Source organism: Aythya marila (assembly GCF_965140915.1).
Source record: "Aythya marila genome assembly, chromosome: 1".
Lineage (NCBI taxonomy): Eukaryota > Metazoa > Chordata > Aves > Anseriformes > Anatidae > Aythya > Aythya marila.
In genome coordinates, this window is record NC_139042.1 from 168,530,337 (window position 1) to 168,556,551 (window position 26,215).

At 41.6% G+C, this 26,215-nt stretch overlaps 1 protein-coding gene across 1 annotated transcript in view; it reads right to left on the reverse strand.

Annotated features, from left to right (window-relative positions):
* The window catches only part of TRHDE (thyrotropin releasing hormone degrading enzyme), a gene marked incomplete at its 3' end in the record, with an annotated part of 202,467 nt that extends 177,138 nt beyond the window's left edge, over nucleotides 1-25,329 (reverse strand). Inside the window, exons 1-2 of the mRNA XM_082784741.1 lie at nucleotides 24,356-25,329; nucleotides 19,251-19,524 (exon numbers count right to left, since the gene is read on the reverse strand). Of these exons, the coding sequence (XP_082640867.1) occupies nucleotides 19,251-19,524; nucleotides 24,356-25,200 (1,119 nt within the window). The 5' untranslated portion in view covers nucleotides 25,201-25,329. The remainder of the gene's footprint in view (nucleotides 1-19,250; nucleotides 19,525-24,355) is intronic.
* Nucleotides 25,330-26,215: the final 886 nt, after the last annotated feature.

Consider the following 26,215-nt stretch of genomic DNA (forward strand, 5'->3'; position numbering starts at 1 on the left):
TAAGATAACATTCCCTCTCATGAGAAATACCCTAACTGCACAGCACCAGGCAAACCCTGAAAATGGCAGGCTTTATTTGCTCTCATCTTATCCATACCCACAGAATAAACTGTTTACAGCCGGAGGATTTGCACCTGCAGGTATCCATATTAACAAACATTAAAACAAGTTATTACAAGCAATATCAACAGCGTATGGGCAGAATGCAAGTGCATTTCCACACTTCAGCGGGTATTGACATGGACAAATGTAAAATCATTTGGAAGCTTTCATGGGATATAAGCACTGTAAAGGATAAAGTGGGGACTTTATCTGGAAGCTTTCTCTAGGTTCAGTGTATTTCACAACAGCCCTCCAGCAGCTTTTTTCTAAGTTTTTGGTGCTTGACTGCTGTTGGCAGGGCAGTGGGTGAGAAGGACAAATGATCTGCTCCCACACCACAGCCTCTGTACTTAGATTATCTGCAAAAAGTATCAGCGAGGAGTAGGAGTCTGCTGTTGAAAATTTGACTTCTGTAAGACACAAACTGCAACTAATGACATGGGGATGGGAGAAGGTTATTAAAAGGGAACAAGGACTGAAGGTGCTAGGCAGAGAAGTATAAGCTAATACTCAGTTGAGACCCTTCAGATCTGCTTATGAAGTGAAGGAAACTGCTACCAGAAGCTTCTAAGCAAAACATCTATATAAATATCACTGGCTAATAACTGCTGCCAGTTTTGCCTAAAGCTCTTAAGTATTTTAGAGGCACTAGCAAAAAGCTATCTACTATGCTTTTCCCATGAGGGTCTTTCAAAGCCACTGTCTCCTATTAGACAGAACATAGGGGGAGGAAAAAAAAAAAAAAAAAGACGATGAGGGAACATGAAAGAAATCCCAGAGAGCAGCATCGCTGCTGGTTTCTGTGCTCACAGCGCTGATTGATTCCTTCTGAAAAGAAAGGCCAAAGTTGAAAGCCTTGCCTGGTTCAAGGACCAGTCAATCCCATCGTTAGCACCTAATAGTTAGGATTAAACTTCGGGGAGCGATGCCACAGCCAGCTCCCAGCTGAGGCACTTCAGGGCCTCCTGAACACCACGCAGCCAGCAGCTGCTCCCAAGTGCCTCTGTGCATTACACTTACAAAAGCAAACAGGCCTTCGGACTTCTACAGCTGCATTTGATCTTTGCTCAGCTTGCTCATGAAAAAATAAGAAGGTTAGTAGGTCACAGATTATGTTAAACAACTACTTGGGTACTTCGCTTCTGGTTTTCTTCCTAACAGAAAGAAAGCACCTCATTACTGGCAAGTAATAATAATAATAACAACCCACAAATCACTATGGTGAGCTTGGTCACAGAAAGCTGTAAGCTTTCAGAGGAGAGGGCACGTGGAGACAGGAGTGACCACCGCAGCAGCCCAGGCTGTCCTACAGAGCAGAGCAGGGCATGGAGGAGCTGACAAGTGGGCTGGCATCTCTGCACTATGCAGTCCTGCATCACACGGAGACACACATGCTGCAGAGGCTGAGCTGTGCCTGAGCTAATAGGCCTCGACTCACAGCACAGTAAACAACCTGGGACATGATGCTCTGCTGACATTGCTGTCCCACTCTTGTTCCAGAGGCAGCTATATCAGCACCAATTAAGGGATCACCATGCTGTACTTGAGCTGTACTCTGCTCAGGATTACTCATCTCCCCCTACAAGAACAGATGTGCTTCATTTTACACCAACGCAGAAATGGGGTCACATATGAGCTGTACAATAGCTTTAGTCAGCTCAAAAGCCATCGTTCTCCACATTTTTTTCCATCATTTTCTGCATCTGGACACCATACCACAGACCCTGAAGCATCAGGAAAGGCTGCTCCATTGGTCTTCTCCAACCCAAGTTTCACTGATGCACTCGTATGCTCTGCCAAGCACACTCACGCAAGACCCTAAGAAGTGGCTCTGAAAGATGATTTTACTTCAGCATTACTGCTGAGATTGCTAAGGGGTTTTAAGATTCTCGAGCAATAGGCATTCTGAAATTTCTAGTATAGCATCAAATGAAAAAAAATAACCATTTAATAGCTGGCCTCTGAGTTCATAAAAAGTGAAGTATCATTACATGCTAGAAAGAGCAGGTATTTTGGAACCAACTCCAACACCTAAGTCACTGAGGGCTCCCTAATTATGGAAACAGATAAAGTTACTCTAAGCCACTCACATTAGAAAGCACAGAAATGATCTGATATCCTTCATTCCCTTTTGGCCCTGCAGCTTAGAAAGATGAGCCAAGAAGGCAAGTACAAGATGAAGGGACTGTCTACACTGAACACTGCAATGTTTAAATGCCTGATCTGTGATGTGTTTACTTCCATGATTGCAGCATGATCACAACCGTACAGTCTCTAACTTTATGAGTGGTGTTTCTGCACCTCACCTTAGTGGTCGCTTTACCTGCCTCTGCTGGTTTCTATACCAGTAGATCTCCTAGTTGTACATTGCACTGCATTCATATAGATGTATTCAAGGACTTAAAATCTAGAACAATATCAATATCAACTCAAGCCCTTAAGTACAGGAAGGGATAGAAGAATATGACCCTGTGAACAACCCTGGCTCATTTATAACTCTCCCATTATACAGTTAGTGGTATCCCGAGTTCAATCTGTGGTCACAGAAACAATGCCTCTGACAGATTTGTACATTTTAATATAAACCATAAAAAAAGAGCTCTGGTTCAGACGTTTCTTGTACACTTGGGATTCCGGGATTTGTTTACTCAAATGAAGAAGGTAGAAGGGAGAAACTCAGAAAATAAGCATATTTTCAGCTGTACGTGGGGATTGAAGGCCATTTGCAGTCATCTGTGGGCCATGATAAACAATATAGCACATTATACTGCTATAAAACGCTATCCAGAACACTGAATTTTAACTGGGAGGGAAGGGATTTTATTATTGCTATTATTATGATTATTATATTACTATATTGCAAATAGGTACTGTGGAGACACAGCATCAGTGATAATAGAGTCTGTGATTCCACAGTCAGCTATTCGAAAAGAAAATTCCAGCTTGCAAACAGTTTGCAGATGTTCAAGACTACATTCATTAAAAATATATTGTCAGATCCAATCTGGAACAAAATGCAAGTTTGCAAAACTCTTTCAAAGTTGTTGTGGATTCCTTTTTGTTTTGATTCCAGTATAAGCACGTTCTAAAATGAATTATGTTTCCATTGTATATTTCCCACAGACAGTGTAGCACTGTACCAATGCATAATAATTTGAACTATGAAAATTATTTGCAAATAACACAGGAAAGGTATTATTATTATTTATTTTGATAAAATCAGATTGAGAATAAGTCTGTTAATATTATTTTTATACTATTTTCAATTATAAATGTAACTTGGTCATCTGAATACTATCACTGTAACCAATAACCCTCTCTGGTAACTGGTTTCACCACCCTGGGGTTTACCTGTCTGCATTCCAAGTTCCATCTCTGATATTTACCTAGCTGTGTAACTAATGAAGAGGTATGAGAAAGTCTGCAGGCAGATAAAAATATGAAACTTATAGACAGAAGTCAGCTTATCCAGGGATTCAAGAAGAAAATACCGACACACGATGGCATAAAACCATAGTAGGAGGAAAAATAAAAAGATAGTTTAGCTGGCCCCACTGGGAATCACCACCTCCTGTCATCAGTGTGATCAGAGCTGGTGGAAGATGGCAGCTCAGCACCACTGAGGGTCTGTCAAAAGGAGCAATGCAGGATAATTCTTTCCCTCCTGGCTGCTGCCTGTCTGGTCAGCAGAGACTCTTTAGGTGTCCTGTCAGCAGCCATGAGCACACTAACATTGAGCCTACTAGCTCATTAACTCCTACGCATCTTTTGTGTGTATTATCAAACAATTCTTTTACACTTTTCAGGTGAGTATATCCCACTTGCAAAATACCCAGGTAACGATACCTGAACAAACCAAAGAGGGGCTGTAACAGGCCTTACCTTTACAACAAAATTCCATTACTCACAAAGCCAGTAACTGAACAGACATTAAACACTGTCATACATTTTCTTACGACTTTACAGAATCAGGACCTCTATTTTCACTGCTATCAATGAATAACAAAGTCATTTATCTTTATATGAACTTAAGAATAAAATACAAAATACATATATTTTACTTAAAACCCTGTCTGAGGTTAGCCATACTGGGCAACTGTGCATTGCCAAGCACTGATTTGATTTTCATTATACTGTACTGACGGCAAAGTCATTTATCTTTTTTCAGCTCCCAGTCTCCTTTTATCTCTCTTTCTTATGTTTCTGTATTTTTCCTCTATCCTGCAGTGTTACTGAATGCTGATGAGCAGAAAATGGTACAAAACCACAGACAGGCTCTTTCAGATGAAAAGCTCAGGTATGGAAGGTCCAACTTTTATTCCATTTTGGGGTTCCCACAGAAGCTAATATTTAGCATTGTCCAAATATATAGAAATTGATTATTTATTTCACTAGCTGTCCTCCTCTAGACAAGAAAGACTTCCAGACAATGTCATGATGTGTCTTTCATGGTTCTAATATTCTCTTTGCTAGGAAGAGGAGAAGGGAAAGAAAAAAAAAAAATCCTTCATGTCTCTGCAGTCTTGGATGTTGTAACAAAAAAATTAAAGTGACCAATACAAAAAGTTTTCCACCTATCAAAACCACAAATTTCCTTTTTTTTTTTTTTTTTTTCCAACTTGTTACATTTGCAGATCACCAGCATCCCCTAAAACTCCTAAAATCATGAAAATACAAAATAAAAAGAAAAAAATCTTCCTGGTCTTCTAGTACTTAGGCTTTAAGCATCACACTAGGAGTGCGCAAACAACTGACTTTTGCAATTCACAAGCCAAACTTGCCATTCTTAATTTGTCAGTACTGACTTTAATTTGTCATAATGCTGTGTCCTACCAAAACAAGAGTAAAGTATTCCATGTCATGTCAGACAACACCTTCCTTTTGAAATAAAGCGGAATGTTCCATATCCTAGGATTTGTTCAAAAAATAAATGTAACAGAATTATAACCACAACACTACAGCTTGTGGTTACAGTGATGGTTCAAAAAGCAGAAACCTCAGGTGTCTTTCAGGTCCCAAAGGTCTCTGTGATGTATGTCTGCATACAAGATGGTGTCTGTGCCTCCAATGTATGTCAACAGAGATCTGTTCAACAGAGGCCTAAAAGTGATTCAGAATATTCCAAAACAGATACACCTATGCTCAGCCAGCTGCATCTGACTAAAATACACTCAAAAAGTACTATAGATGGCAGTCATGACAACTGTCTTGCAATTTTTAATGTTACTATACTTGTCACAAAGCAGTGACCTGAACCCTAATTACCTATGACTTCTAGTAACAAACTTTATATTCTCTTTTCACTTGTCCAGGCCTATGTAGCATTACGCTGTCAAAATCTTTTTCAGCAAGACTTTCCAGTAAAGTTTTTTGAAAGTTTTCTGCCACAAAACAGAATATGCAGCTGGCATTTTCTTGCTAGTCATAAACTCTTCTGCCGCACCATCACAGATAAGCAATAAGGAATGCATCCAGAATTGACACGGACACATAATCAGAAAAGGGTGCAGTCTGTACAGAATTATTCGGAATAGTCATAGGTACAAAATGCTGCAGGTGGATCTCATGATACTGAGTGGCTGGCTGATAAAATGGCAGATGAAATTCAACACTGGTAAGGGCAGAGAAATGCAAATGGGCAAAAATAACCATAACTATACATATACAGTAATGGAGTCTAAATTAGCTATAAGTCAGGGAAGAACTCTTGGAGTCGCTCCCTGAAAATGTCAGCTCAGTGCTCAGCAGATATTCAGTAGGCAAACAGACTGTTACAATTGATTAAGAAAAGAATAAAAAACAAAACATCATTATGCAACAGTACAAACTCACATATGTAAACCTTGAGCACTGCAGGCAGTTGTGGCACCACCCCTCTCTCTTGTTCAGAATATCAAAACAGACACTGTAGAACTTAAAAGGCAGAGAGAAGGGTGATAAGAATAAGAAGAGATGGGAAATGAATCCCATACAAGGACAGATTAAGTACTTGTGAGTTCTGAAAAAGGACAGCTAAACCATCTGTAAAACCAGGGCTGGTGCACAAGAAGCAAATGAAGAACAACCAGTTACCGATACTTGCAACAAAAGAGGCAGCCAATGAATATGTGGAATAAATGCACTTAAGACAATAGACATGTATGTAAAATACAGATCTTGTTGCAACCAACTGCTGTGAGAGCAAAGTGCAAGTTTCCCAAATGGATGATGTACATTCATAGAAGGCCCTTTGGTGGCTAGTAAACTAGTGACCCTTGTATAATTCCAGGTCAAGATCCCCAGTAGCTGGAGTCGAGGTGTAATAGTCCATTGGTTGTCATCTCAAAACTAGTCTCCACACAGGACAGGACAAAATATCATCCTCTGTAGATGTTCTTACAATAGGAATGTTTTTGAAAAGACTGAAAACAATATTTCAGTGTAATCCAACACATGACTTATAGGCCAGCTCTGGCCCTGGGACTCTTGCACAATACTTCTTCCTAGTGAAAAATACAGGTTTTATTTTTCCAACTAATGTGACCAAGCCAATTAGGCTCCAGAAAATAATTGTAGTGGGTTCTTAATAAACAGGAAGGTGAAGTACAGATAAATAAAATGGTAGAAACACCTCACTCATGTGGAGGGCCCCACTTGTAATCAACACATACCAAGCACCTGGAATTAACTTCAAGTAATAATCAGAGCAGTTTGAATTTGAAAGTGTGACAGTCAGAGATTCCCCAAATAATTGTATAGAGAGTTTTATGTTGCAATTACCCCCATGATTATGATAGCATATCACTAAAAAGGGTAGTCGTGCATTTCCACCTCTTCCCAAATTGGGTCCATGGACTACCAACATATTGGGTAAGATGGTTCAGTTAAAAGGTTATTAAATTTTCTTGGCAGTTTCACTTTAAATTAGTGCACTGAACAGGCTCACTGTTTAGCCACTGACCATTAGATCCAATACAAATGATATAGCAAAAGTGTGCAAGGGAGGGGAGGAGAAAACTCCGTTCTGCAGCAGCTTTCAGCTGCAATGCATTATATACAACATGACGGTGTAATCTAAAGTTCATCAACATTACTTGAACTTTTCCTGCTTTATTGAAAACACAGGAGTCCTTGGACTTGAAAGGACAATGAATCTGAACTGACTAGATGCTACAAGGCAGCCATGGAAGAAGAAAGACAAAGACACAAAAATCTATGGTTAAGAGTTAGGTGATAGAGGGGAGCATGTACAAGTTTAGCTGAAGTAGTTCAATAACTACAGAAAAGCACTTCAACTTATAAATGTTTACCATAACCATTATAGTAATTCAACCTTATGAAAACATCCCAGCAGCAATAAATCTCTGCATTAGAAAGGAAGCATTTTTTCAGAGCAGATAGGTTCTGTACAGAAATTACTTTTGTTCTTTTCTGGACTTTCTCAGGTAGGTATTGCAAGGTATTATTGTACTGATGACTTCAATTAGGGAGTAGACTGAATAATCAAATACATGTAAATACTTCAAATGCTGCTAAAGCACATATCAGATATACACATATACATATATACACATGTATATATACACATATACACATATATACATATACACATACACACACACACATATATATATATAAGACTACTCAGGATATTTCTTCTTACCCATCAATCCCTGAATAACAGAACTATGAAAACAGGCAACTCTACCAGCTGCACTATGATTCACCAATCCTTTTTATCCTCACAGTACTTCATGGTAGCATAATCATTCCCAGTCATGTGTGACTCATCAAAGTATTTTGTTTTAAAGACAAGTGTTAATAACGTGCCCTATTGTAACCACACAAATTACAAATCTTAATTTCCATACCTAAATTATGCTTTCTCTGAACTTTTTCTGCTGCTCAAGCAGCTCTCCCATATGAGCTAGTTAGGTGTTTTGAAGTTGTTTCATAGTGATGTGTCCCAGGCTTTCTCAGAGTCAGCCTTCTTCATCCCCTTTCACTTTTTCAAGTCTCATTATGCTTTCCACATCACAGTTTTGAAAAGGTTCATACTAGGTTCTTAACTCCAAGCTACCAACATATCTTCTCTGTATGCCTTAAAAGGTTTATCATGGCCAGAAGCTGATGCAACTTTCTTGGCAGACAAATTATATAAAAATTCCTATGGCAACCCAGAATGACCAATCCTCTGTGGATCACCACAAGCTACGTGATAGAGAGACACAAGTTTCAAACTCTCTTTACTAAACCAGGTTATCACACACTCCCAAGGAAGTCATCTTTCTTCTATGTTGAGGCCCACTAACTTTAGTATATTCATCGCTATCCGTGACAGCAACAGGCATATCACTTTTGCATAGAAAACTTAGAGGCTACTGTATTTCAGAATCTTCTGCATATTAAAGAAAAATAAATGGGGGGGTGGCTTTTCATTGTAGTTGGTTGGTGGTTTTTTGTTGTATTGGGGGGGCGGGGCTTTTCATTGTAGTTGGTTGGTGGTTTTTTGTTTTTGTTTTGTTTGTTCAGTATTTTTAAACTACATACTAAAAGCAAATACCACTCCATATTTCAAAGGTGGGTAAAACAGCAGGTCACAATAAAGCATACCAAAGACCACAGCCCCATGGAGAAGCCTAACTAAACCTCAGAGAACCTGAGAAAAGTCTCAGGTTCCAGAAGAAGCCCCAGCTACGTACTTCTAAAGAAACAAAGGGAATGGAGAAGAAATAATACATATTCCTTTCGTAGTAAGAACTAGGATAGCAGATGAGGGAAATTATTCCTTTAGTCTTTGTAAAATCCTTATTTACATCTTCTCTGTCAACAGTGTTAGCCAAATATTTAAGTATTTGTTTTATGAATGTATACACACTTATACATACAATTTCATATGAAGCAGTACATTATCACTCATTGACATTCCCACATACAAACCAGGCTTCTATCTAAATTACACAGGTCAGACTAAAAACTAGATATATATCAAATTTTCTCATCAGGTATAAATCAGTCTCCTTTTTCTTCTCCTGGTACTTAAAAGGAAACAATGAACTTACTCCAAAGCAACACTATCAAATTTTTAACATACAGGAACTTTTCAGTAAAGTAAAACCCACAGCGTGATCTACTGTTGTTCAACCATGGACTGTGATCTAATTAGCCAGAGGACTGAGAACTACAAGAAGCACATATGCAGTTCGTGAATGATTCAGAAAGTATACTTCTTTCTTTGAAATTATTCCATAGGAATTTGCTTTCTTTCTTCCTCCTCCACCCTTTATTCCCTTCTTTTATCTTTGCAAACCAAGGTACTGCTTGCTGTCCTGAGGATACAAACTCTAATTGAGGTTCCAAGCTGCCATGACTACCAAACTGCTTGCTGCTCTTGAGAAATGGGGGGTAGGAGGGGAGAAAGTGTGGGTATTCCCAGAGGTGCCCCCAATGAATGCTAATAACTACCTCCTGCTTCTTAGGCCCTCCCTAGCTGTAGTCACTTCAAATAACATTATTAGCCTTCATGTTCTGTCCCAAACCGCCACACAGCTCCACTGCATGCTGTTGAACAAAACGTGTCGCTAAATATTTTTTGGGATAATCCACTGTGGGATAACTTTTTTAATACACATTAGGTCATTTACCCTTCAAAGAGAAACATAATCTGCTTTCAAATTATGCTGTTCCAAATAAGAAGATAACGGGCTCAGTTCTCATCTCTGGCTGCTCTTGCTATGTCTCAACAGCACAGAACAGACAGAAAGCTGCCAGGAAGGAGCAGTTGAGGATTTCCTAAGGGTATCATTCCGTGGAGCCAAGCCAAAGCAGCTGGTTCTCTGCCACCTGTCCCCGTCCTGCTGTACAAGATGGGTGCCAGGGGAAGGGGCTGTGTGCTGTGCTCAAGCACTTCAGCAGCCACCATGAGAGATATAATAGATTCAAGAATGAAACCACCACCTGCAAGGCACGTAAGAGTCCCCACAGCGATGCCCACAGTGGCAGAGTTCAGCCTGTGCAAAGGACCTCCTTTGAGAGCAGCAGGGAGGAACACATAAACCAATGCAGCCAGACTTCTCCAGCCCTGGAAAAGCATGTTCACACTACGAAGCTGTGCTATGCCAGCATCTGATAAAAACCTTCTGAGCATGTACCTGAAGTGTGAAAGCACCCAACTGGAAAAATCGAAAGTGTCATTAACACTACGGACACCTTCATGTAAAACCAAATAAACTGGCTGGATCCTCTACGAGTACAAACAGGCGTAACACCACAAACCAGAGAGCCTTTCCCACACTCCAGGCAGCAAAAAAAATAAATACAGAGATAAAGCAAAAATAGGATGAACATTGTGGAGGTTTTCCAACACTAAAAAATCAGGTAAAAGGCTAGCCTACAAGGTGAATGTTACAGATACGTGACTGTCAAAAACTGAGGGGTTATACTGGCAAGAGTTATGAATCTCTAAAATGAGATGGCTATAAAAACTGGAAACAAATAGGCTAAATTTCTAGTTTCTGTATGAAAAATATGATTAAAACTTACCTAAACCCTAGAAGAGAGTCTTGTCTATAAATAAATAAAAGTACACATCACTCTCCTCCTTCAAAAATACTGTATCTGTCACTCAGCTAGATGTCAACTAAGACACCTGCCTCAGTAATCCATTTTCACTCCACAGAGCAGTGACTATGGTGGGTATGCAGGATAAGGCTGGTTTGACTGACAGGTGTTCAGGCTGGTGCAGGAATGCATGTACCTTTATGTTGTCCTGCAGTGAGATGCCTCCTACAGATTGTTCAATGCTTCATTTTTGCTTTTCTAGGAAGAGCATGACTCTTACAGTAACATGTTAATAGAGTCTTAGTACTTCAGTGGGTGTCAAAAAGCAGAATTCATGTTGATGCCAAGGACAGGGACCTCAATGAATAAGTTAATGAAGTCAAATATGACAGCAGAACATAAGAGGCATACGAAAACATAAAATAATGTAGCACAGAAAGCAGAGCACAGATAGAGTGTTCAGGTTTAACTATGAGTTACGTTGTCACAGTACATACTACTAAGCATATGCTCATTAGGCCATGAAAAGAAAATGAAACAGTCTTTCCTCGCTTCTCCCGCTCACGATTTTGGAAATGTAAGGAATTCCAGGGACTTTTTCTACTCCTGTAAGCAAATAGCAAAGAAGTACTAAGAGTCCTGGACCTATCTTTCTTGTCATTAGCCAGAATCAACCTCAGATGCATCAATGCTCTCTAAGGCACTGATTTATAGTCAAGCTCCTGGGCTGACGCTTGTCACAAAAATCACATGCACATCTCTCTCCACTGTTATTGCAAGCCTGTGAATTAACCATGAATTAAGAGACCAGGTTGTGCTTTTTTTTTCCCCCGATAGTCTTCTTGCTCACTACCTCCAGATACTTAAGGTTGATCTTCCCAGCCAAAAACAAAACAGAACAGGATATTCCCAAACTCAAGCCTTTCAACTCAATAATATTCTTTTCAGAGTGCAGCTGAGAATTTGTTAATAAAATAAATATCACATTTAAATACTGCATGTACTACAAGTGCTGACCAAGAACATTTTTTAAAAGGAGTAAGCACAATACATGTGCAGTGTTTTCCTAGGGCATTCAACTTGCAAATTCAACCAGAAATCAATAACAATGGATTGCAAGTTTGCAATTTATGTTTCTAACGGATTCCCTGGCATATTCAGTTTAGCATGAATGCTGATCACATAGGTTTTTGTTTGTTTTGGCATATTTTGTAGCTACAGTATTTAAAAATTAATAAACAAAAAGTCATTTTCAATATACAAGAAACAGAATGGGTAAACAAATATTGATGTGGTGAATCTAGAAAGGCTACAATTTCTTTGGATTACTAATGTACTAGGGCTTCCCACTTAACTAAACAATTCACAATAGTAAGAGCTGAAGTGGGTAAAAAAGTATTTGTAAAGCCAGCCTTTACTGCTGTTACTACAGAGGAAATTTCATACAAGAAAAAAAAAAAAAAAAAAAAGGCACAAACAACTGATTTGTTCATATGTGTGTATGCTTTTCTAGCTCCATATAACTGCATAACTCCCATCACATTCTTTGTGACATGCTTTTTCATTTTTCTTTTTCAATTGTTTGAAAAATTCTTTTCCCACAGGGGAATACATAAGCAGGACAATTGTGGTGATGACCAGAAATTAATGAGTATCATCATATCATTATCATAGCAGCCTTTGAGGACAATGTTAAAAGTCAGCATCGTATCAGGCTTCAGAAATAAGCCTGGTGCTTCCTGCATTAGCTGCTGCTATCCGTTTATCAGATACATGTGTGGCCTCCCAGTGGTGAGTGATGGGCTAACAAAAGTTACTTTTTACATATTAGGTAAGTTTAGAAAGCAGAGCTCAACTTTGAAGCCCAGTAAAATTTAGGTTGCAGAGGAAGAAAAATTAATTTTAATTGAGGACTAATTCCACTTTTGATAGCTAAATCATTCTGCCGTAGCCAATTTGCTCACCCACAAAAAACTATCTGGTATGTAATTGCTTCAATGCTGATTAATAAATAACAACTGATGGAGAGACTATTTGCTGGCAGCTAATAACCAGCACCTGAAGAGAGGGCCTAAGGCAGAGCCTCAGGCCTTTAACCCAGGCAGTCATTAACTGACAGAAAATGATTGGTCTTGAGGTCATTATTGCTATTACCTACAAATATTAATATATTTTTCAAATATAGAATAATTTTCTAAAAGCTACAGGCTGGACCACACAATAGACATGGATTATTTTAGAGAGAACTAATGTTTGCTGGTTGTTTTTTGTTTTTTTTTAGCAACTAACAAATGATGGAACCCACTAGATAAAGTTATTCTGAGCAGTCGTTCAACCTTTGTTTTTGTTTGTTTGTTTGTTTAACTATTAATGAAAATCATGTCTTCAGTCTCCTCATGCTGATCGCCCAGACTTCAAGCAAACTGCCCTGCACATGAAGCCCAGACAAGCTCTTCGGCATCTCATGAATGGTTAGAATCATGACACTTCTTCCTGTCTTAAGGACAAGTACAAAGCCATGCTCATATGGCACTGAACCTAAAGTAACAAGAGCTGTGTGATGTTCACTGATCCTGACCTACCTCTGCTTATGCGATTTCATTCACAGGCCCTTTCCAGGCAAGAAGATTTTTTCACATGTGCAGAAGCAAGTGACTACTCCTGCATTGGTGCCCTTTTTGAGATCTATCTATTTCAGTGATGCCAAGGCAAACTGAGGGAGTCTCCCAAACACAAGCTTAACAAAATTCACTGCAGAGACACTGATGTGGACTCTCTGCAAATCAGTTAGCATTATGGAAGCGGTAATTTTCTTATTTTCCTTTAGCCAGATTATTACAGCTCCACCTCACTGGTCAGGATAAGACTTAGCTGTATCAAAGTACTGAATTAAGATCTTTACTAACCAGGAGCTTGTGATCTCTAATTATGTCTGAGATAAAACAATAACACAATAACAGCAGTGCAATAAAGCTTGGCCTTATTCCAGTTGCCTCTTCTCATAGATCTTTCTTAGCCTCAAGGTCTTCCTCTGTATCATGACAAATTACTCAGCACTGATGACTGTACAGTAATGTTTAATAAAACTAAAATCAAGACCCACCCAGCCGTAGAGCTCTCCTTAAAATGTCATGTGCATGGATTCAGACACCAAGTGAAGGACTTACCCTGCACAACAGAACAAGCTCTGGTCAGGCCCATACACTGCCAGTCCTGCAACATATGCTATGACCAGTTTGGATACGAGCGGGAGCAGTCAAAGTGAAACCATGCAAAATTCTTCTTCCAGCACTCCCCTCCATCAGCATTCCTCCTCCCAGTCATCATCACCCAGTCTGCCAGCCACTTCTCAACTGCTAATCACTATCACCAGCTCCAGCACTACCTGCACATGCTCTTCTAACCCTTTGACCCAGAACTCTTCCTGAATCCACTCCTTGCCACACACTTTTTCTTTCTAGCAGATATTTGCCCTGACAAGAACCATACGCTTTAAAGCTGCAAGTTGTCACTTCATTTCCATAGTTATCTCCACACCCCATTCACAGCAGAAGAATGATAGAAGATGAATCTCCCTGAAACATCTCTTTCCAGCAATGCATTCATCTCCACTGATACACTCTGTCCCTGAGCACTCACTCCTTCCACTAACTGAAAGAGAAAGAATTAGCAGGGAAAAAAAAAAGCAAAGAAGAAAAATAACCTATGAGACAGGTGCAGGAGATAGTGAGTTTTTATGTTCACCTGACTACAGAACAATAAGAAACAGAGGGCTTGGAGAATAGAAGCACAGCTTAACATGAAGTAGAGTAAAAATCAATCCAGATAGGGAAAAAATGAAGCTACAACAGTAGCAAAATGCCTGGTGGATGGAAAAGACAAATAAAGACAATAGTGAGGAGAAGAGATGCAGAAATGATATGCCAGACATTAAAATGCAGTCAGCAATATCTTGCTTTTAAGAATTACTGACAAAGAACATACATATGAGGTGTGATTAGGAAACACAACACACAAGTAAAAACAAACAAGCATGTGAAGGTAAGCAGAGTCTTCTCGATTATTTCACTGTGCAAAGATGACAATACACAGATCCCATGATTTTCACCGACTACAGCTGGCAGTGCAGTAGAAAGCTATACAAAGATCAGCTAAGCCTGTTCATAAGGATGTCTCTGTTCTATCAATGTAACATTACCCCAGGAAGCACCCTGGTAGAGCTACACTGCTCCCTAGCCCACAACAGAAAAGGTATCTGCACCTCAGTCCCTTCCGCAGGAATCAAGCTGCACTCAGAAAAGGCAGTACCAATTATTTGAATAATTCCTTGTAGTCCCAGATCTGAGCAACAAAGTATATAACTGTAATGCACATAGAAGGCAATTCTGCTTTTAAATTATCTGCTTTTAAATTACCTGCTCTATAAGGGATTCTGATTCTGATCAGGCCCATATGGACTAAGGAGTTATGCTACTGATTTACATACACAGAGCTGTGCTTGTACAAAGCACAACTTGTCTTTATAACATGGTATGTATTTGAATCTCATGCTTAGGTTAAGGTTAATTTTGAGGTCAACATCACTCTTTGAGAAAAAAATGAACAGTTAACATGTAATCATTTTTGAAGAACAAACCTGCTTTTAATAGCACTGTTTCTTTTATTCCTTGGAGAGTTTATCTACCCTTGACCACAGCAGTTTAGTAAGATTGATCAGCTGAAAGAGAGATGAGATTTTAAAAATTAGCATGCTTTCAAAATCTGAGAAGACATTTTCCCCCATACTCTTCAAACATTTTGTGAACCAAAACCAAGCTCATGAAAGCACAAAAATGAAAGCAAAAGTACATGCAAGCTGAAATCTTTTAGGGGTCTACAGAGTAAGTATAATGTATGTTGCGTTAATTGAAGAAAGGTTCCTCCACGCAAGAAACTGCCCATCAAAATGCTTCATCATGGGGGTTAGGTTCTTTTTCTTGAACGTTCCTTTATTATTAGGAGATAACTTATTTTTTTCTTACACTTATGTTGACTTGCCATGGATACTGGAGCAAGAAAGCAACTTCAGGGAAAACTCAGGAGTTTAGATTGCATGTCCAAGGAGTTCAGATAATTTCAAAAATTCACCTAGGTAATGTACACAAACTCCTGGGATTGCAATATAAAAGTCATGAAAAGATGTCTTACCTCAGCAGTTCATCCGAACAAACCCAGCTCTAAACTGTTTACTGTAAGTTCATACAGTAAAAGATACTCTTTCGACAAATCTGAACAAGATGAACAGACCACTGAGAAACTGAAAAATGGCAAAATATATGTAACCAGTAATTCATTGTAAACTATTTTGGCATTCCTGTGACATTAATATATCTCTGAGGTAGGGACACTATAAAAAAAAAAAAAAAAAAAAAAAAAAACAAGAGGAACAACTCTAGACTTAGAGAATTTTATGGGATAAGAGACCATTTCAAAATATATAGGCTTTTGGCCTACAGGTCTTTGACAAGATGATCTACTAATTTGCGCAACTGCTGGCACAAAGTTCTGTACAGCTTAGTCTGGCTGGAGGAGTGAGCTTACATATGTATGTCTGCACGTGCTGAAGAAAGACTCAAACATAACCAAGGCCTCAGTAGCCACAAATTCCTACCAAATTAATCCTTTATGTTCTCTTTGGATTCCTCTTAAATCTAAAGACTTGAGAACAGTTTTGCCAAATATCAGAAATGCAGAAAGTAACAGTAATTGTCTATATGACATGAGCATGCTTCTGTCTTCAGGATATCAAATATCCAAAAGCAGCAGAAGTCTATAGCATATGAGCTGCAAATAATGCTACTAGAACATGAGATTCTCCGTAAGGCGAAAAGGAAGTAGACTGTGTCTTTCAAATTCATGGTTCATCCCTCATCTTGCATGTATTTGCTTACACTGATGTTGGAAGTTGAACTCCTTCCAACTGTTTTTTAGATTACTATAGGACATGTCAAGAGTGACATAGCACAGGAGTATCATGCATGATGAGCTTGCAAGTGTTACATTGTATTACAGAGCAAGGAACATAAGACCAAGCTACTACAGCATACACCAAAAACTTCCATTTTACAGGAGTTCAAGGAGAAACTCAAGCAACCACTGCTTGCCAAAGCAGAGGAATAACAGATCATTCTTAGCTTAAGACCAAATCCTTCAGTAGGAAGAGTACATTACCACAAAGATCATCAACTCCTACCTGGATAGAAGTCTGCTTAGGTACTGATTGATAAGGAGTAAGAAATGGCCTTAAATCCTAGCCTGTTCTACTTAGCTCAGTCTTCCAACTACTACAACAGCCAGAGGTAACCAGTTTCTCATCCCAAGAGCAATGCTTCTTGTCCAGATAATCAATCTGCAGCTAGCAGCACTAAGAACGAGGCATCAGCTCCACCATTCTCTGTTCTTACTTCTTTGCACTGGCATTTGTGCAATCTTTTTCTAAATTAATTCACTGAACTGACAGAGAAACTTATTGGCTTAAAATAATAATAATAATAATAATAATAATAATAATAATAATAATAATAATAATAATAATAATAATAATAATAATAATAATAATAATAATAATAATAATAACGCTTTCATTTTTCAAGATAATGATTGAAATCAGTAAATCAGCTCAACTAATGGTTCAGCTAGCCCCAGAGCTGCTGCATGGGAAGGAACAGCAGGTCCCAACCAGAAAAAGCTAGGAGCCTTTCCCCTTTGGTACCTTTGGTGAGGTACAAGACCAGCTCAGCCACCACAGGTGACCACTGGGAGTGGTCTTCAGCAGTTCCAACATTCTTACACTCCTAGGGTAAATCATCCCAGAGAATCACTTCCTAGTCATGCTTCTCCCTCCCCTTCAGTGGGATAAAATGACAGTGTCATAGTCTGTTGGCCATTATAGGAAAGGGCTCCCCGGTGTCCTACCCTGCCGTTTCAGTGATAAAAAAATTTCCTCATAACTTCAGTATGACCTAAATGAGGGTTACCAATAAAAAGGTCTGAATCTACCCTCCCTCATCTTCAGCACAGCCCTGAATCCATACTAGTCTCAGGAAGTCACACAAAAAGCAGGGCAAAGAACTGATTTGGCTGAAAACATATTCACACACTTCCATATTTTTTTTTTCAGGTCAGTTATGAGCCATATTGTACAGCTATGCAGAGGTGAGTGCTGGCACAAGAAGGCTAAGAAAATGTTTGGCTCAGAGAGGGTGGGATACTTCTACAGCAGCTGAATGCTTAGGCTAGCTAAAAGTGATTATGGAGACATTTCATGTCTTGATCAACCACGGAAAGGAGGCCTGCAGCCCTTCCTTATGCCCCCAGGCTACAGCACAAATTTATAGAGCATTTGCAGAAGCACAAATTTAAAAATCCACTTTGCTCAGGCACACAGCTAAAACTCCAACCTAGCCCCGTGCTTCCAAAAGTAGCTCAAATTTGTTATTCACAGAAACTACGAAGGAAGGGTTTCTCTGTATGTACACCTGTAAAATCAAGACGACAGCACTGTGAAATATTCTATTAAGCTGACAGCATTTCTCATGTATATTTTGGCTTGTTATACAGTTCTGTGCTTGATATTTGTAAACAAAAACAAAACTGACATAAATAAAGGATTTTTCCCCTTTTTTTTCATGGCATACTTCTTGGAACCATGCCATATTTAGAAACAACAGCTCCAGAAAGTCAGTGCTTCCACCAACCTGGAGCTCCACAGAAAGCAGATAGAATGTAAAGTCCTGCTCTAAAGCATGCCCTGTGATATGAAGTACTTTATTGGCCTCTCAAGTTAGCACACAGCATACCAAGGGTCATGTCGGTACTAAAGGAAGAAGACTAGAAACCTTTCCAGTATTACTGTTTTCTTTGAATAAAGTCCAACAAATACTAGTATTGAAAAGGCTGTAGGAAAAACAAGAGAAAACTTCCTCAGAAAATCAAAGTGAAAAGGCATACCTGAAAGCTTAAAATTTCATGAGGCAGACACACCTACTAAGCTAATCAATTACAAAAAGTATTGAACAAATCAAAAATTTTAGATTTCGGGTTTTAGTCTGGAGAAGAGGAGGCTCAGGGGAGACCTTATTGCTCTCTACAACTACCTGGAAGGACATTGCGGGGAGCTGGGGGTTGGCCTCTTCTCACAGATAACTAGTGATAGGACTAGAGGCAATGGCCTCAAGTGGCACCTGGGGAAGTTCAGGTTGGAAATTAGGAGAAATTTCTTCTCAGAAAGAGCAGTCAGGCAGTGGAACAGGTTGCCCAGGAAGATGGTGGCATCACCATCCCTGGGGGTGTTTAAGGAAAGGTTGGACCTGGTGCTTAGGGACATGGTTTAGTGGGTGACATCGGTGGTAGGGGGACGGTTAGACCAGATGATCCTGGAGGTCTTTTCCAACCCTAATGGCCCTTTCCAACTTTAGAAAAGGCCACAAGCAGTATACACCATCATTAAATAAACTGCCAAATTTTAGGAATGCTAATCAAAAAGGTTAAGTATTTGATGTCATGATCCCTTACAAAAAGCAAGGGTTTTCACAGTTAGAAAATGTGTGTACAACATCATAAATACTTACAACTACTCCACTCTTGGTGACAGTTTCCCGGTACGTAAAATTGCACACTGCCCAGGCTAGGTAATACGTGGACATGAGAGGGGTCTGCGAAAAGTGATCTGTAACCCATCCATCTTCTTCAAAAACAGAAGTTTCAACTGGCATGTTGGACAAAGATATATAAGTTGCTTGATGCCTGATGCTGATTTTGAAAGTGGCTTTGTAGATGGGCTCATCGAAGCAAGGAAAGGCTTTTCTGGCATGAGTAGGAGAAAACTGCGTAACACCAAGAAACCTGGAAAAGAGGCAAAAAAAAACAACAAAGCTGTTACCGACTGTGACCAGCACTCTATTCACAGACACGCTAAATACAACATTGCTTGACTATTGTGGTTTAACAACAAATGCAACAGTACAGAGTGTTTGAACACTGCTTTGTCGTTGTAGCATTTCTTAGCATGAATTCTTACTACCTGTACTGTAACACAATCAATATAAAGTAACAGCCTACAAATTTGTAGGAAATTTGCAGGCAGCACCCTGATGAATAATGAATAATCCTTCACCTCATATGAAACTTTGGGTTCTCACAGCAATTCTGTTCTATGTGTGAAAAAAAACTTGGCCAATATTGGTCACACAATGCAGAACAAGTAAGCACAGTCCTCAGTTAAAGCCAGAATTTAGGAGCCTTCAGGGGGCTCACTCTGCCCCGAGACACTGACAGCACACTTTGCCTTTCTTTGGACATTACAACTTATGACCACATCACATACTCAAGAGGGTCGTTGTTTTCCACTGCTGATTGCTTCTTTACTGGTTGCATGCAGGTCTGAGACACACTATGATACAGCACTAATGTTACTGTGCATGTCCAGGAAAAATATTCTGGGACCTTTGCAAAATTACACATATAAACAAATGACTAAAAAAAGCACAAAGTAGTTTAGCATTTTTTCCAGATGTGCTTTTCTTTTGTAGTGTATTTTATGAAGAACAAATACATGTTGTTAGTTAACGGGTTAAATCATGAAAAGATCTCCAAAGAAGTCAAAGGCATTTATTATACCATTGTATAGAATGGGAAAGCTTTAGTTTGACCAAAAGAAAGAATAAAAAAAAAAAAAATCTGCAACTGCTTGCTTTGGAACTAAGTATATATTAATCCAGATATGGAAGAGGAACATTTGTGGGTAGAGATTTTCTCCAAATTTACACCATTCAGAGAAAATCCATGTGGGATGATCTCTCTGCAGAAACAAGGAGCTACACTTAAAAGGTAGAACAATGGGGTTCAATGGGAATATTTTCTGGAGGCACGCAGGACAAGAAAATGACTATGACCTAACTGCGTAAGCGCAAGTATGTAGGCTTTTTGAGAGGTATTGAATCATGTCTCCATTTTCAAGGTTCCATCAGCAAAAATAACCATGCAATTTTAGATACCTGGTAAACATTTGTCAGAATTTTAGAGGTTGATTAATCATCTGTTATTCCTCTGGAGGAAGAGGACAGGTGGATATGTTTGATAAAATGAAAATGGTGGGACCTATTATTAATTAGTCCATAGGCATTAATCTCCATTACAATACTCTTAAACACTGAGGGAGAAAAAATAATAGGCAACTTTTAAGGAAAACAAAATATCTATTTTTTTCCTAAAACTTCTTGGGTTTAATAAATATTTAGTAGCATTCTTTTATAAAAAAAAAAAAAAGAAGAAATAAATGTCTTGAAATGTTGCTCTTATCTCGCTATAGCACATCTATGCCTGATAGAACCAGATCATTTCTTGGTGAAATGATCACCTCTTTCAGAGGGCTAATTTTCTTTTTCAAGCATGATTTTTTTTTTCCACCATTGAAGGTTTTACCATTGGTCCTTTGTCTAAAACAAAAAGCCTTACTTGGTTAGTAACTACTGAAGGAATTCAGTATGTCGTATTCTTTTAACTAACCCACATTTTTTAATGAGACAAATCATAATTCTGCATAAGGTTGCTAAATATATGGTAAAAAGTTGATGCCAGGTATGCCAGTGTTAATCCAAAAAAAAAAAATCCATTATTATCAGTGGATTTACACTAGTGCAACAAAGCCAAATCAGCCAATTAAATGAAGCAAAGCAACTTAATTTATATGCAAAGTATTTCAAGTGGACCTGATTCTGCATTCTAGGCACACTCTGAGCAGCTAGGAGTCAACAGTAGCTTCAAGTGAGCATGGAAAACTGTACCTGCCTGTTATTAATAAAGCAAGAATGATGAACTTTCCTCTGCAATTAACAATTTTAATGAGCTCAGACAAACATGTAAATGCATACTTTGGGACTACTGTATAAATACAGATACTCCCCCAAAAAAGGAGTATTTTTCTTCCGCTTTTTGGAGACTGTATCAGTAGTCTTGTTATGAGTTAGACCATTGATATAATCTCTACACCACAGTAATAAAACCTGGTAAACTCTGCAACTTCTGTCTTCACACAGATAGATGCATATATCCAGATAGACGTAACTGGGCAAACATCGGGCAGTCAATATTTCATACTAAAAATACACCAGCTACCAATAACTGTGATATTTATAACATGTGCATTACTATCAAATATTGATTTGCTTGTTGTGCCATAAAGTAAAACAAGCAGAAAGTTAAAAACTGCTTCACAAAGACTAAGCTGTCATGCATGTCTAAAATAAAATAGTCTGTGCTTATCTATTTCTCTCTGCATTAGGAGGAAAACCAAGCAAAACTACACCACACTGCAAGTGAAGAGCAGGTTGAGTAATTCATCCATGTCTCCACATACTTCTCTGGGCACTGACATTTTTATCTCCAATTCCCAAAAATATCACCATAAAAAGTTGTACCTCTGGGAATGACAGCCTTGCAGTCTCTCTTCTCAGCATACCCACGGCAGTAATTTGCAGGTATTTTAATTCTACCTCATCTATTAAAGGAAGACGTGTGTTTCCTCAACAACCTATCTATTTTGACATCTTAGTTGTTATAAGATGGAAGAATATGTCTGTTTGTTTTGTCTGAATGATGTAAGTTTTTCTTTCTTTTTCATTTATGTCAAAGTCTGATATTCATTTAAATCATGTGTGCATATTATTATGGTACTCTACAGTATCTGTATTAAATGTTTGTTGATTCGGTAATAGTAAATTCTGGCACATGATGCAAAATAAGTTTGTAGCTCATCACTTGTGTTTCACTTTTCAATTAGAATACTAAAGTTTTCAGTAAGAAAATAGATACTACTATGAACATCTAAGGCTAAATTAAGAGTTTCACCTATGAACAGCACAGTAAATGAACTAATTTCACCAAAAAAAATTATAAAGTGAAGGCATTACTATGATTGTGAAGGCTCACAGTTAACCAGTTATTTACTCCTCATGTACAAGAAAAGTTGAAAACAAAGTTTAAGACCCTTTCACAGCAACCACTACTCAAACAATATTGTTGTATTTTAATCGAATATGAAGATGTCAAAAAGCTAAAGTTCTGCTGGAATATCAGGGTCCCTGAGGGCATGAGAGGAGCCTTTCTGTCTATCACAGCAGAAACTCTCCACGTTTAAGGGCTACAAATGGTTATATGCATTACATTAAAAATGGGTTATTAATCAAAATGCAAACTGCTGCACTGCAAGAGCACACTCCGAACAAAGAAGTTTCGTGGTTTAGAATGTGTATTATTTATTTTATATCAGTGAGTCATTGTTATTAAGCCTGTGACAGTTCAAAAAGAAAAACGGTATTTCTATTAAACACATGAAACTGTAACCATGAACTGATTACAGTTTTATAAACAGCATTTTACTGAAAGAAGTGTGAGCTGCTGTAAGGAAAAACTGCCAGAGATTTCAGGATAACAATGCCGCCTTACATAAGGTAAGGATCTTGCCCAATATGACTTTATTCGAGTGTATTAAGGACAAAATTATTTATACCTGAAAAGTTACACAAGAAGCACTGGGAAGCACGTTCGACTGTTGCCTTCCACCCTTGTGCCTTAAACTCTCTTGATGACTCTAAAAAAAAACTTTTTTTTTTTTTTTTAAATCGTAACTGGAGCATTGGCATGGAAGTACAGTGCGGTAACTTTGGGGAAATGTCACTGCAGCAGCAGCTTGGCAGTTCAACTACTTCCACATAAAGTTAAGATGCTCAGGAATGCTAACAGTTAGATAACTTCTTGGTTTTGGAAAGTGAATTATACCCCCTGCTGTTACCAGTCTTGTTTTCCGATTTGCCTGTTTCCATATGGGTCTGTTAAAACTTCTGATTACCCACTCACTAACTCCTCAGTGACAAAAGGTATTTTGCCTGCACTTTCTCCCACAGCCGTACTTTTCCAATTTTTCATTTCATTTCACTGCAGTGACACATCACACAAATAACTCCAATCTCGTTCTCAAATCCCACATCAGAGTGTTTAAAACTGTCAATAATCACAGTGACAAAGGCATGTTTTAATCCAAGGGTTGTAGATTTGAGCACTTACTTTTTTTTTTTTTTTTTTTTTTTTTTTTTTTTTTTTCCCTATTCTTCCAAGTATAAACTTAACTTTGCAGGAAGTACAGAACTGGGAGAGAACCTGTCACTGCACGGATGTTTCAGGAAAGGACAGATTATAAAAAGAAACTAAATCTAAAAGAACAAACGCTGACACGATGATCAAGAACCCATCCCATCCTTTGTTTCACAAAGTTTGACAGCAGTTAGAAAACTTTTTTTTTCCTTTTAAATAAAGGCTGTCTGCCTGCCTGCCTTAACAGGGGCTTCCCCAGTGACCCGACCGCCGTGACAAGGGCCCAGGAGGTGACCCCGCTGCCTCAGCACCCTCGGACGCGGCTCAGGACCGTGCCCGGTGCCACCTGCACCAGGTGGCACTGCCCAGCTTTGTTCTGCCACTGCCTGCAAACCTACAGCGTCTCAGCTGCACCAAGCGGATCAAATCGGTCCGTGACACGCGAAATCCCACCCCACCGCCTTTTTTCTGTAAGTATTGAAGTAAAGAGCGCTGAGAGGGGCGCTCACCCACCCACCACCCCCAACAGCCGCCGGGTCCTAGCGCCGGCCCAAGTTCCTCACGCCCCCCTCCGGTCCCCCCTCACCTCCTCTCGCCGTGCAGGACGTAGGAGCTGCGGAAGAAACCGAGCAGCTCGTTCTCGATGAGGGCGTTGTAGATGATCTTGAGGTTGTAACTCCGCTGCACCTCCAGGCTGCGGTTGAGGACGACGACGAGGACCTGGGTCTGGGGGTAGAGGAAGGAGCGGGCCACCCGCACGGCGCCGGCCAGCTTGTCCTCGGCCACGCGGACCGCCTCGATGTGCATGCGGTGGGCGTGCAGCACGATGTAGCGGCTGGCGTTGCGCACCTCCAGCTGCACGTTCACCTCCCCGCAGAAGGTGAAGTTCTCCATGAAGGCGCTCAGCATCAGGTTGTAGTGCAGCGGCCGCAGGTGCCGCGGCAGCCGCGGCCGGGCCCAGGGAGGTAGCAGCCGCCGCCGCTGCCACTCCTCCTCCTCCTCTTCCTCCTCCTCCTCCTCCTCCTCCGCCGCCGCCGCCGCCGTCGCCTCCCCGCCCCGCGCCTGCTCCTCGGGCTCGGGCCGGCCGGGGGGCTGCCCGGCTCGGGGCGGCGGGCGGGCCCCCCCGGGCAGGCTCCCGTTGCCGCCGACCCGCGGCGGGCCGTCGGCGGCGGCGCCGCACTCCTCGAAGCGGACGCTGAGCAGCACGGCCACCATGGTCACGGCCAGCAGCGCCAGGATGGAGACGGCGAAGCCCAGCACCAGGCGCTTGTGCACGGCGATGTGCCGCTCCGTCGTGCGGGGTCTCGGCCCCGCCGCCTCGGCCCAGGGGCCCGGCGGCAGCCCCCGGCTGCCGTTCCGCAGGGCGGCCTCCTCCTCGATCATCATGGGGGTGACGGGCGGCCGCTTCTCCCGCTTCTCCTCCAGGGCCATCACGGCAGCGCCGCCCCCGCCTCCCGCGGGGCCGCCGCCCCCCGAGGGGGCCCCGAAGGCATGGGAGGCTCCGAGGTGGGGGGGCCCCTCGGCCCGGGGCGGGAGGGGGGGGTTCTCGCCCGGAGTGGGGGGGCGCACCGCCTCTCGCTCACTCCCTCACCCCCTCCCCGAGGAGCCGCATCACCCTCGCCGCCGGCAGCCCCGCCGGGAAATGACCCCCGGACGGGGATGGGGGGGGGACGGGACGGGGTCGGCAGCGGGGTAGGGGGCGGCCGCGGGCTCTCGCCGCCGTCCGGCCGCCGGAGCCGCTCCTGCAACTTGTGCGGCTTCTGCGGGGCACTTCAGCACATGCCGGGGAGCGCACCCCGGCGCCCAGGGGGAGGGCTCAGCCGCCCCGGCCCCCCCGCTAGCGCCGCCGCCGCCGCCTGCAGGGAGCTCTCCTCCCCCCGCGTCCCCCCGAGCCGCCGGGGCCGGGGTCGGGCTCCGCGCCGGGCCCCGGCAGCGCCCGAGCCATGCGAGCCCCGCGCCGCCGCGCAGGGCCCCCGGGAGGCGGGCAGGGGGCGAGGGGGCGAGGGTCGCCCCCGCGGGGCTCGCCCGGCACCGGACAGCGGCGCCGGGCCCGTCCCTGTCCCCGTCCTCCTCCTCCTGCTCTTCCTCCTCCTCCTGGCGGGGCTGGCTCCGGAGAGTCACTCCTCGGCGCTCCGCTCTTATTTTGGCTTTTCTGTCTCCTGCAGGTACAGAGCGCTCTCCCGGCTGGCTCGGGCAGAGGCAGCTATATATAGGCACCGGGGAGAGGCGAGGGAAGGGAAGGGAAGGGATGGGAAGGGGGGAGAGGCGGGCAAGCCCCGCCGCCCCTCGCCTTCAGCGGCTGCCGGCGGTGACGGCGGCGCCCCGGGGGAGCGGGCGGGGGCGGGAGGCGGGGGCGACACCGGGACGGGGGCGACACCGGGACGGGGGCGACACGGGAACCGGGGAGACACGGGGACAGAGGAGGCTTTTCTCCGCTTTGGCACCC